Source organism: Puma concolor, chromosome D2 (assembly GCF_028749965.1).
Source record: "Puma concolor isolate L17-30 chromosome D2, mPumCon1.1.hap2, whole genome shotgun sequence".
Lineage (NCBI taxonomy): Eukaryota > Metazoa > Chordata > Mammalia > Carnivora > Felidae > Puma > Puma concolor.
The window spans coordinates 8,087,462-8,100,542 of record NC_141677.1 but is presented as its reverse complement, the minus strand read 5'-3'; the positions used below and the strand labels follow the sequence as shown (position 1 = coordinate 8,100,542).

General features: G+C 43.7%; 1 protein-coding gene across 8 annotated transcripts in view; it reads right to left on the bottom strand.

Moving 5' to 3' along the window:
• The window catches only part of LIPK (lipase family member K), a 49,867-nt gene that overhangs the window by 12,388 nt on the left and 24,398 nt on the right, over window positions 1-13,081 (bottom strand). For all 8 annotated transcript variants that reach the window (XM_086679532.1, XM_086679531.1, XM_086679530.1 and 5 more), the window contains 4 exons: window positions 10,989-11,103; window positions 7,752-7,950; window positions 5,968-6,077; window positions 4,547-4,683 (listed from right to left, as the gene is read on the bottom strand). In XM_086679532.1, coding sequence (XP_086535658.1) covers window positions 4,547-4,683; window positions 5,968-6,077; window positions 7,752-7,950; window positions 10,989-11,103 — 561 coding nt within the window. The remainder of the gene's footprint in view (window positions 1-4,546; window positions 4,684-5,967; window positions 6,078-7,751; window positions 7,951-10,988; window positions 11,104-13,081) is intronic.

Genomic DNA, 13,081 nt, shown 5'->3' with positions numbered 1-13,081 from the left:
GACTTTATTTTTAAGTAATATTTACACCCGGGGCACCCGGGTGGGCTCGGTCGGTTAAGCATCCGACTCTTGATTTTGCTCAGTCGTGCTCTCGCATTTGTGAGTTCAAGCCCCGCATTGGGCTCTGTGCTGACAACGACTCTCTCTCCCTCTCTATCTGCCCCTTCCCTGCTTGCTCTCTATTTCTCAATCAAAATAAAGAAAAATAAACTTAAAACAAAGTAATATGTACACATGGGGCTCAAACTTAAACCCTGAGATCAAGAGTCACGCGTCCTACCGACTGAGCCAGCCAGGTGCCCCTGAACTTATCTCTGAAAAGAACGTTTTCATCTATTCTGTTCTCAAGTGCAATAATCTAAATGGAGTGGCTGGCACATGAATAAGTAGTGAAGGTAGGAAGCAGGGTCTGGTTTTCACCAGTGAACATTTTTCTTTTTCTTTTTAACATTAAAAAAAATTTTTATAGTGTATTTGTTTATCTGGAGAGAGACAGCAACAGTGCGACCAGCACAGAGCCCAATAGGGAGCTCAAACTCACAAAACCACGCGATCGTGACCCGAGCTGAAATTAAGAGTCCACTGCTTACCCGACGGAGCCACCCAGGCCTCCCCTAACATTTTTCGTTTTCCACGACCAATATCTTCATCATCCACCCTTGGCAGAAACTCCGTATGAAAAGGAAGTACCAGTTCAGAGAAGTGAGCAACCGTGGAAGCATGATGGGAAGAAAGAGGTTAGGGGCACCTGGGTGACTCAGTCGGCTAAGCGTCTGACTCTTGATTTCACCTCAAGTCATGACGTCCCGGTTTGTGAGATGGAGACCCAAGTCGGGCTGTGCGCAGACAGCGTGGAGCCTGCTTGGGATTCTCTCTCTCTCTGACCCTCCCCCATTCACATGCACTCTCTCTCTCTCTCCCTCTCTGTGTCTCAAAATTAAATAAACATTCAAAAAGAAGAAGAAAGAGGTTCCATCTGCCATAAAAGACCCTTGTTCTTTATTCTGACAGCCGGTATTTCCAAATACTGGGTGAATTAGCATGGCAGTCGCTGACTTTACCTCTACACCCATGCAGGAGTGACTCAGCAAAACGGTCATATATTTACCCAGGGACAAATAACTGCCCCTTCCCCCTAATCTAAAAAGAGAGGAGAGTAACGCAGGCCAGCCAGCCACATAGCGCCCATTTGTATAGCGTGGTAAACGTGGCTTGTAGAATGTAATTCCAAGTTCATTCTGGAGGGGGCGTGTGTGTCCCATAACAGCACAAGATTCTTCAATTTGCTCTTTCGGTAACTGGGTGAATTTAAAAGGGCACCACTTCTTTTGGGTACATGGCACCATGCCAGGTCACATGACTTGCCAAGCCGACCATGGGCTGGATGCAGCTGTCCGTGGCTTGCCGAGCGGGGCACCCTAAGGATCCCGGACTGACTTCTTCAGGCTGGCATTGAAAAGGTGGGGGAAAGAACTACACAGAAGAAAGAGCACCCACCATCGATGACCTGGTCAGATCTGGGTTCAAGTTCTGGTTCTGTCACCCACTAGCTGGGTCATTCGGGACAGGCTGCTTAGCCTCTTTGAGCCTCACAGTTTTCTTTTAAGAAACGAAGACAATACTAACAATGCTCACTGTTTAAACAACATGTAAGGAGCAAATGGTCGAAGCAAGCAAGATACAAGAACACGTAAATGCCCGGGGACCAGACAAGGGGCGGGAGCGAAGGAGGGGATAAACAACTGGCAAACAGGAAATCTGAAACGCCAAGTGCTGTGGCTTTGAATCCAAAATAAACTCAATGAATACTACTAGATAATACCTAGTGAATACCTGCTGTAGGCCTGGTACTATGCTTAAACATGTATCATCTCAGTGAATCTCCCAAACAACTTGACAAATTTTTACCCATTTTTTTACTCATTCATCCGTGCATGCGTGCATTCATTCATTCACTTTCAACTTTATTGAGGAATAATTGATGCCATAAGACACTAAATATCTTATAAACGAAAGTTTGTACACTTTGACCTACATTTCCCCATTTCTCCTTCCTCCAGCCCCTCGTAGCCACCATTCTATTCCCCTTTTCTAAGATATTGGCTTTTTAATATCAGATTCTACATATAAGTGATTCAGTATAGTATTTGTTTTTCTCCGTCTGGCTTATTGCATTTGGTGTTATGCCCCCCAGTTTCACCCATGTTGCAAATGGCTGTATTTCCTTACTTTCTTTTGGCTCTTTAATACTCTTTAAAATTTTCCCATTTTCATTTGTTGACAAATCTCTACACTGTTTTCCATAAGGGTTATACTAATTTACATTTCCACCAGCAGTGTATAAGGGCTCCCTTTTCTCAACATCCTTGCCAACATTTGTTATTTCTTGTCTTTTTGACAATAGCCATTCTAGAGGTGACTGGGTGGCTCAGTTGGTTAAGTGCCTTACTCGATTTCAGCTCAGGTCATTATCTCAGGCTTCATGAGTTCAAGACCCGCATCTGGCTCTTGGTTGGTAGCTTGGAGCCTGCTTGGAATTCTGTTTCCCTGTCTCTCTGCCCCTCCCCCGCTCATGATCTCTCTCTCTCTCTCTCTCTCTCTCTCTCTCTCCCTCTCTCTCTCTCAAAAATAAACATTAAAAAAGATAATAGCCATTCTAACAGGTAGGAGGTAATACTCCATTGTGGTTTTGATTTGCATTCCCTGATGGTGAGTGATGTTGAACATCTTTCCATGCACCTATTGGCCATTTGCATGCCTTCTTTGGGAAAATGCCCTTTTTAAAATTGGATTACTTGTTTTTCTGCTATTGAATTGTATGAGCTTTTTATATATTTTGGTTATTAATCCCTTATCAGATACATGGTTTGCAAATATTTTCTCCTATTCTGTAGGTGGCATTTTCAACATATTGAAATGTTCCCTTTGCTGTGCAGAGGCTTTTTAGTTAGTCCCATTTGTTTATTTTTGCCTTTATTGCCTGTTCTTTTGCTGTCTTATCCAGAAAATCATTGGCCAAGACCAAGGTCAAGGAGCGTTTTCCCTATGTTGTCTTCTAGGAGCTTTATGATTTCAAGTCTTAAATGTAAGTTTTTAATCCATTTCAAGTTAATTTTTGTGAGTGGTATAACGTAAGGGTTCAGCCTCATTCTTTTGCACGTGGCTATCCAGTTATCCAAACACCATGTACTGAAGAGACCATCTTTCCCCCACTGTGTCCACAGCACCCTTGTCAAAATTTAGTTGACAATAGGAGTGGATTTCCTTCTGGATCCCTAACACACTGCTCTATGTACCTGTTTTTATGCTAGTACAATACTGTTTTTATTACTATAGCTTTGCAATATAGTTTGAACTCAGGAAGTGTGATGCCTTCACTTTAGTTCTACTTTCATAAGATTGGTTGGGCTATTTGGGGTCTTTGTATTTCCACGCAAATTTTAGGATAGGGTTTTTTTTTTTTTTTTCTATTTCTGTGAAAAATACCATTGGAATTTTGATAGGGACTGCACCGAATCTACAATTCACTTTGGGCTGTATGGACATATTAATGGTATTAATCCTTCCAATTTGTGAACATAGGTTATCTTTTCATTTATCTGTGTCTTTCTGGGTTGTATCAATATAGAATTGAATTACCATGGGCTAATTTAATTATTTCTCACAAACCCAAATCTCTGGCTTCCGTAAAGATTATCTGACTTTTATCCGCTTTCACTGAAATCACTGAACACAAGGATCGCTCTTAGCCCTGGGAGAAGCCCATATCAATATGGAAGAGAAAAACACACTAAGCCACATGGACCAATTCACTTCAGCTGAATAACTGATCAGATTAGTTAGCCGTCAGCCAGCACAGAGAATCTGGACTTCAGGATATTGTCCAGATTTTGAGGACCTGACAGACTGAGAATCACTAAAAGCTGGACTTTCAGTGATGGGGGGAAGGTATGGTCTGTGCAAATCATGTAGTAGCTGATATTTATTAAAAGCTTAGAACGTGCAAGTCCTGGTTCTAAGGGATTCACATGTCTGACCTCAATCCTTAAAGCAGCCCTATGCGTGGGAACTATTACGATCCCCCCTTTACAGATGAAGAAAATGATTCCCCAAACATTTCAGGTCTCGGCCAAACTTACCCAGCTAGCTAGGATCCAACCCCATGCCATCTGGCTCCGTGTGGTGACTTTAACTACCACTCCATACTTCTCCTGAAAAACCAAGGGCTGCCAGAGAGAAATTTAACCTAGTAGATTAAACAAATCGATTAATCGAATCAACATTTGCTTTATCTGTGATTGAGGAATGACATGGACAGAAGCCTGTAGATGTGGATTTAGACAGTAGCGTAGAATGGCATCGGAGTGAGCTCTCTGAACCCTGTTGGTAAAATTACACCACGGTACGTCTCTATCGATAGCTTATATCTGTTATCGTCTCAGAAGTTTATAAAATGCCATTTTGTCTAAGGTTCTCTTCCCTTGAAATCAGCGACAACGGAGCTTGTTTTAGTTCCTACAGATTTAAACCTGGAGGAGCCACATACCTTGACTAGTTTTCTGGAAAGAGTTGTTAATTTTTTCATAGGACTTTGGGTGTATTTCACCGTGATGACTGGAGCCAATGCGAAAAATATCTTAATCCTTTTAGCCAGCTCTGGATTTGTAGAGAATGCTATGAAAGCTGGAAGGGAAGAAGACACTAGTTTATAGGTTTCGAACAAGTCTTCATTCATCGTACATGATAGCAAAAGTAGTCCTATTAAAAAGAACAACAACAGGAACTGAAAAAAACAACAACAACAACTTAGAGTAAGTACCATCTGTAGGAAGAATTCTCTAAACTTCTCAAGGGTGGAATTGACTAATTCAAAATACAGTGACTTTCCTGTCCCTGGAGAATTTAAGTCTACTGGTAGAGAGTGTTGCAGAAAGGGTTCAAACACCCACTGTGGGGCATACCTAGGTAAACCCTGAGGGCCATTCTCCTTTGGCCACGCTCCTTAATACTAGACGACATTGGGCTATGATTGTGGCTTCCCATTCAGTAGATGCGTGGAGATTTGAGCACGTTACCTCCCCACGCAAGTCTCCGCTTTCCCAACCTGCAAATGTGGAAAACAGGATCCTTCGCGGATGAATCTTTTGAAGGTTAAATTATGTATGCATAAAACTGTTCAATTACGTATGCATAAAAATTACGTATGCAAAAAACGTATGCATATTATTTGGCATTCTCACCATTAGAAAGGATTTCCAAATTCAGCCGTTTGTAACACACGGATGATAGCGATCTCAAATGTTTGTAGGTCGCATGAGAGGTGTGGGGAAGATGCATCGCCTCGCACGGGCGTGGAAAGACCTACTTTACGCCAGAAACTTGATTAGGATCCAGATACAGAAAAGAGCCTGGTGGAATTGGTGTTGGTATTGTTGAGGCGTCTAGCTAATGGGGATCAGGGAAGGGAGCGAGGTGCCTCGTGGCATTGCCCACACGGCCTCAGTGCCTCTCGGAACTGCAAAAAACACTGATGGTGACATTTCATCCCCACGATCTGTAATTCTCTGCTTTCTTTTTGGTGTCATTAGACTGCAAGCTCTTTAAGGGAAAGATGCGTATGATTTTTGTCTCTACCTCCCCAGCATCTAAACCGGTGTGACAAATGTGTGTGGTATACACAAATGAATAATTCTCTCTCCCTGGGGCTTAGCTATCAATCTCCAACAATCTCCAAATTCAACGAGGGGAGGGGGGGCAGCCTGTGTGTGTGTGTGTGTGTGTGTGTGTGTGTGTGTGTGTGTGTATCCCTGTTGTCATCCTTGTTTTAGTTACTTCAGAAACCAGCCAGAGGGTTTCCCAGGTCGAGTCCACAAGCTAGAGACACTGCGCAGAGGGAGGTAGCCCTGACCCCTTCCATGAACACAGAAGGTCCTCTGACACTCTCAGGTCACCCCTGCCCAAACACACCGATGGTGGTGCCTTGGGAGTGGCCCACGTAGTAGAGTCGCTCTTGTCCCGTTTTCTCTGCAATAAAATTGATTGTGGCTGGAAGGTCGTAGTTAGCCATCTCATCCAAACTGCCAAAGAGAAAGAACAACAAAATTGGAGAAAAAGCACCTCATTGTCAGGCCTACAGTGTTCGAACACCTTTCCTGCAGCCACAGATACTTGGCATTGCCCAAGTATCTTGTCGATTTAAGAGTGGAGTCAATATATAGCATTAGGCATCTCTGCAACTTCTGAGGATGTCACCTTGATTGCAAGAGTAACAGGGTTAAGAAACCAGAGTCAGAAAAATCTGCTTTGCAGAGGCCTACAGAGGATCTTCCTGTAAGGCTGGTCATGTTTCAGCTCACTCTACGGCAGATTTACCAAACTCCCTTGAAAAGAACAATTCCTGGAATGCCTACGTTGTAAACAGAATAAAGCAAGTAGATTTGTAGACCTCAGCCTGGACAGACTGCCTCGGAATTTCCAGGGAAGAGGCCTGGTGATCTGCACGTTTTCACAGGGCCTCTTTTCCTGTGCAGAGTTGGGAAAACGCTCCCCTAGGGCATATCCTCATGCTGTCTGTCTGTCATCACCCGTGACACAACAGCACTGGGGTGTGGAGTCAGGAAATGCCATGTGGCTTCTAAGAATGAAACCAAGGAACAAATGACTTCAGGGAACTTCAAGGCAGGCTTCTTAGCTCCTGTGTCAGCACGGGCCTTCCTGCTGTAATGAAGCAGCCGTGCCCCAGGGGCACTGCTCCTCAGTCATTCTGTGGTCAGGTTTTCTCTTTCTTTCCCCGGGACCTGGCTCCAGGGACGCTTCAGCCCCGCCAGCCTATGGTTTGTTCACTACGGAGTGAGTCAACATTTAAAATACCATCTGCGCAAACTCACTCTAGGCTCCCTCTTGGCTTATCAGGGATGTCTGGCTCCCAGAATTTTCGCCCAGAATCTTGTTTCTGGTCCCATTTCTCGATTGGTTTCCTTTTTCCTCTTTAGTAAGCACACCTTGTAACCTTCCTTTGGGGTCCACACTGACAAAGTGAGAGTCCTGGAGGTAACCTTTCTAAAGATGACCTTTGCGTTTTGATTTTTTTTTGCATATATACCTTGCACACACACGCCCTCCAGACACCAACACATGGGCTTTTTATTTCTTTTACTTATTAAAATTTTTTTTAATTTTTAAATTTTAAAGCTGGCTTTAAATTGAAGCTGGCTCCAGGCTCTGAGCTGTCAGCACAGAGCCCAACGCGGAGCTTGAACTCATGAGACATGAGATCATGACCTGAACGGAAGTCAGATGCTTAAATGACTGAGCTACCCAGGTGCCCCAACAAGTGGGATTTTTAAAACAAACATCAGTGCAATGAATAAGGACACTTTCTTCAGAGCCTGGGTAGAGGAAGATACGTTTGTTTCTTTCTTGAGTATTCCACTGGGTGTATTTGCACAGTAAGGGAAAAATCAAAGGGTGTTGGTCCATATAAATGAACAAAGCAGGGGCACCTGGGTAGCTCGCTTGGTTGAGCGTCTGACTCTTGGTTTCAGCTCAGGTCATGATCTTGTGGTTTGTGAGATCAAGCCCCACATTGGGCTCTGCGCTGACAGCACGGAGCCTGCTTGGGATTCTCCTTCTCCCTCTCTCTGCCCTTCCCCTGCTTGTGCTCTCTCTCTCTGTCTCTCTCAAAATAAATACACATTAAAAAAACAGATAAATGAACAAAGTACACACTTCATCAGTACGTATCTCTTTACCTGAAGGCCCAGAATTCTCGTGATTTGGGTGAAAATTTCAAGTGTTTTCTGGACCAGGTGTTTCCCCGGCTGTTCCCCAGCCACACGTCATAACCGATATCTGCCAGAAGGAAAGCCAAGCTGTTGTTCGGAAGGTTGCAAATCCAGTTACTGGCAGACGCAATTAACCCGTGTTGCAAATACACGACAGGCTTTGGAGCTGCAAGACAGGGGCGACAAGAATTTCATGTCTGAACCCTCCGAGCATCTATCGGAAAATTCTGTTCCTGACTTCCTCTGATATAGGACAGAGGTTAAGGGATGAAATGTGGCACTGGGTAAACCTGGGTTCTAGTCTTTTATGAACTACTTACTTGGGCAAATTATTTATCCTCTCGTGTCTTGTTTTCCTCCTTGTAAAATTTTGATTTAAATAATGTATTGTGTTGTTCCATAGGTGCTGGAGTCAGGCTGTTCTTGCTTAGAATCTATTCCTCCCAGCACTAACCCCTTTGTGCCTCAGTTAACTGATCTGTATAATGGGCAACAGTAACAAATGCTATCTCATAGTAGAGTCACAGGAATTAAATTAGGATAAAAATACATAAGAGACTGTCCAACACAATAAATCATTTCCCCTATTATTATTATTATTATTATTTCTACGAATAACATTTTATTTCTCAAGGAGTCTCTGATTAGAAAACTAAATTTTTCTCAAAATAATAACAGAAACAATAAACATGCCAATTTTGAATATTGACGAGTGCCAGGCCCTAGGCTAGATTTTACACACAACCGCATCGTTTCATTTACATCGTCGGGAAGCAAAATGCAGAGATGTTCAGTGAAATGTTATGTGACGTAAAGTTGTTAACTTGATATAAAAGTCCTGCTCACAATGTAGAATTGGAGCAGCTTGACTGAGGAGAAAAGAAAAGGAGGAGGTAGGGAGGTGGTGTTGAGACACAGAGAGTAGAGAGAGAAGGGACTGCCATGTTCCCGGCTTTTACAAATGGTTTGTGGTCCTGTGCTAGTACCCACGACCCCCTGAGCTCACTGTGGGGCTAGCCCAGCTTCCCGAGATCGGACAGGCTACACTGGGAGATACTCTGGAAGAGGCTCTGGCCACCACGACCCAAGGAACCGAAGTCTATGTCCATTCAATCAAACTTTCCAGGGAATGGAAAGAAGAGGTGTTACTAATTCTCCTAAATCATTGCCAAAGAGCAGTCAGAGGCCGTAGGCCCTCTCTGATCTGAGCCCCCACAGCTTCTCATCGTACAGACAACCGTCCAGCTCACGCGTCTTGGCAGCTACCTTGCCTGGCAGAACAGAAATCGAGTTTGGGCAGACAGTGTTCTCACGAGTGTTTACAAAGGTCATGGAGTTTTCTGGGGGCTGGCGGTTGGTTCTATAAAGTCAACAACATCTCCCTCTGGTTTTGAAAATCTAGATTTTCTCTTCACATGATTAAGGATTGTGATACCGGGAGGTTTTGTTATACAACACCCCCAAAGTATCGAAGGAGCTAAGAAATGAGAGAAGAAAGCAAATAGTGGCTTTGCCAAGTGACTTCCTCTTTCCTCTACAGGGATCCATCTTGATTGTAGGGAACTAGAAATGGGTGTTTAATTAAGTTTAAGTATAGTACGAATAGGGTCAGACTTGCTTTAAAAATTTTTTAATATAGGGGCGCCTGGGTGGCGCAGTCGGTTAAGCGTCCGACTTCAGCCAGGTCACGATCTCGCGGTCCGTGAGTTCGAGCCCCGCGTCAGGCTCTGGGCTGATGGTTCGGAGCCTGGAGCCTGGAGCCTGTTTCCGATTCTGTGTCTCCCTCTCTCTCTGCCCCTCCCCCGTTCATGCTCTGTCTCTCTCTGTCCCAAAAATAAATAAAAACGTTGAAAAAAAAATTAAAAAAAAAAATTTTTTAATATTGGGGCGCCTGGGTGGCTCAGTCGGTTAAGCGTCCAACTTCAGCTCAGGTCACGATCTCGTGGTCCGCGAGTTCGAGCCCCGCGTCGGGCTCTGGGCTGACGGCTCAGAGCCTGGAGCCTGCTTCCGATTCTGTTTCCCTCTCTCTCTGCCCCTCCCCCGTTCATGCTGTGTCTCTCTCTGTCTCAAAAAAAAAAAAAAATTAAAAAAAAATTTTTTTTAATATTTATTTATTTTTGAGAGAGAGAGACACAGAGCAGCAGGGGAGGGGCAGAGAGAGAAAAGGAGACACAGAATCGGAAGCAGGTTCCAGGCTCCGAGCTGTCAGCACAGAGCCCGACGCGGGGCTTGAACCCACAGACCGTGAGATCATGACCTGAGTTGAAGTCAGATGCTTAACTGACTCAGCCACCCAGGAGCCCCGGGTCAGATTTACTTCGAAAATGAAGTCCCAATGCCTTAGGAAGAGAACTAATTACAAGTGAAGTAAGTTGAAAAGCTATCATAGTAGCTGAAGCAAAAGATGATGATCATGTCCAAGCTGAGAGGAGTTTTTGGAGGAGAGAGAAATTTAGACGCAAAATTGATAGATCTTGGTGATTGGCTGGATATAGGAAACGAGGGAGAAAAAAGTGTCAAGGTGACTCTTAGGGTTCTGGTTTTTAAGCCTGAAGAGAGGGTATCTCTAGAATACCGTGTGTGTGTGTGTGTGTGTGTGTGTGTGTGTGTGTGTGTGTGTTGGAAGGAAGACAAAATGGTGGAGAAAAAAAAAAAGACTACATAAACAGTGTACAATTGACTTTTGAACACCATAGGTTTGAACCTTGTTGGGTCCCCTTATATGTGGATGTTTTTTTGAGAAATACGGTACAATACTAGAAATGTATTTTCTATTCCCTAAGATTTTTCTAACAACATTTTCCTCTCTCTACCCTACTTCATTATAATAATACAATATATAATATGTATAACGTACAAAATATATGTTAATTGACTGTCTATGTTCTTGATAAGGCTTCCGGTCAACATTAGATTATTAGTAGTGAAGTTTTGGGGGAGTCAAAAGTTATATGTGAGCGTTCAGCTGCTTGGAATGGGGGTAATAGTGTCCCTCACCCCCCTGTTGTTTTAGCCAACTGTATATCTAACTGCTTTCAAAAGTCCCAAGGATTATACAAGTGAAATGGAGTCTAGCGGTGGAGGTGATGAGTTTCTTCTGGAACAGGCCAGACTATTTCAGAACAAAGGCTACCCTGGTACTGTGAGCAGACCTAGGAATCTCTGCTTTAGGCATGATTCCTTCCAAAACAAAATAAATCCTACTTTTTCTCGGACATCCTCTTCCATGGGGAATCCTGTAGATTCCGAGGACATAACCATCCTTGGTCACAACGTCATACTCTTCATAAGGATAACCCCAGTAGGAAATAATCTGGCTCTGAAAAGAGGGGACAAAAATAGACCCATTCATGATGTCATGTCTTGATAAACTGCAATGTGGTACTTTAAGTTATACAACTACTGTTCCATGACGTCCTGGGACAGAATGCAGCAGGAAAATCAGGATAACTTGAGGAGGGTTTTAGGAAGAGGTTGCATACAGAAGCATGGCAAGGCGAGGTAGGGTGACCGTACATCCTGGTTTGCCTGGCTTGGTATCATGAATGCACCCAGGGTTCACTCTCAAAATGTTTGCAAACGAATTATATGGTCATCTGATGAGGGAAACCATGGGGGATTGTGTGGTACCCTGTGGCTAGTTACGAGTGAGTTGTTCCCAACCACCCATGAAGGGAGGTGGGAGAAAGTGGTCACCAGGCCCAGAGTGAGATAGAGAGAAAAGGGCACATGGAGAGGAAGTATGGCCTTTGGCAGAAGGGCACAGCCCGCTTAGGGTGACCTCATGGAGGAATCCAGGGCAATAAATCATCTGATCTCACCCTCCTTCCGCCTTCTGATCTCCTGCTCAAGATCTCAGTCGGCTGAACTGAACTGAAAACCAAAGTCAAGGGAACTTGTTGCCTCAGTTCTTACAGGTCAGCTTCTTGGGCAGAGAGAAAGGTGTGAAGAAGACAGAGCGGACCCAGATAAAAGAAACGTCCCTCAGAGATACACACGCAGGAGGGGAAGTACCGTTTACTGGTCATCTTCCGCACAGAGCAGTTTATGTCCCCTGCTTTTTTAATCCTTACAACAGGTCTTTGAGACGGGATTATACCCATTTTACAGCTGAAAAAAGTGTCAGCAAGATGAGCAATCTACCTGAAACTGTACTCTAGGAAAAGCTAAGGACAAAAGGAAAGTCTGAGTAAGTTGAGCTCCAAAGCTCACGCCTTTACCACAGGATTCTGCATTTGCCCATGCAACGTGCACCAGAGGTGTGCATATATTATGGGACTATTTAAAACAGTGGTTATGAGCCTAGATTCTAGAGACAAACTGTACAGCGTCGAATTCCCACTCTTTCTCTTGTTAGCCAGGCAACTTTGGGCAAGTTATTTAACCTTTTTGTCTCAACTGTGAAATGAAAATAATACTAGTGTTTTTTCACAGATTTGTTCTGAGGGTTATACCTAAAATATCTAGAACAATGCCTGGCACGACATAAGTGCTCTATAGATGCTTATAATTCTTGTTATCTTTATAGAATAATTAAGAACCAAAAAGCACCCAGGCCAGGAAGGAAGAGAATGTGTGTGAATATGACAGGAAGAGGGAAATTTCGATTCGAGGACATATAGCCATGGACTGTGAGTTCAGCCATGTAGGAGGTTAGGGGCACCTGCTGGATAGTGTGGAGAGAGGAACACACAGGAGACAATAATTAGAAACTTTGACAATTTCATTCTTCTTAAAGTTCTAACACAAACTTGGCACTGGTGAGGACATCAATGGTGCATAAGGTATACAAGCTGTGGAGCATCCCATTGGAATGAAGCCCTAATGGTGGACATTGTCAGTCATTTGCCTCTTTTTCTTTTTCTCTCTTCCTTCCTTCCTTCCTTCCCTCCTTCCTTCCTTCCTTCCTTCCCTCCTTCCTCCCTCCTTCCTTCCTTTCTTTCCCTCCTTCCCCTTTTTCTTTCTTTCTTTCTTTCTTTCTTTCTTTCTTTCTTTCTTTCTTTCTTATATTCTTTGACTAGCACACTATTCCATTCCACTTTTGATATAAATTTAATATAAATTTCTGATATAAATACATTTTGATATAAAGGTCATCAGTATGAACTCTTGAGACTGCTCTTCGGGAAACCACCATCAGATGGTAGCTCAAGCCACCAGGAAAGGGAATATTACTGGCCCAACTTGGCTTGGGTCTTTCAAAGCTTAGATTAGCAACTTTCAGCTACTGGCTAACCACACCAGGGAAAGGGGAGGAAGCACAGATTTAGTCAATGTAGAACTGGTTGTAGACAAGC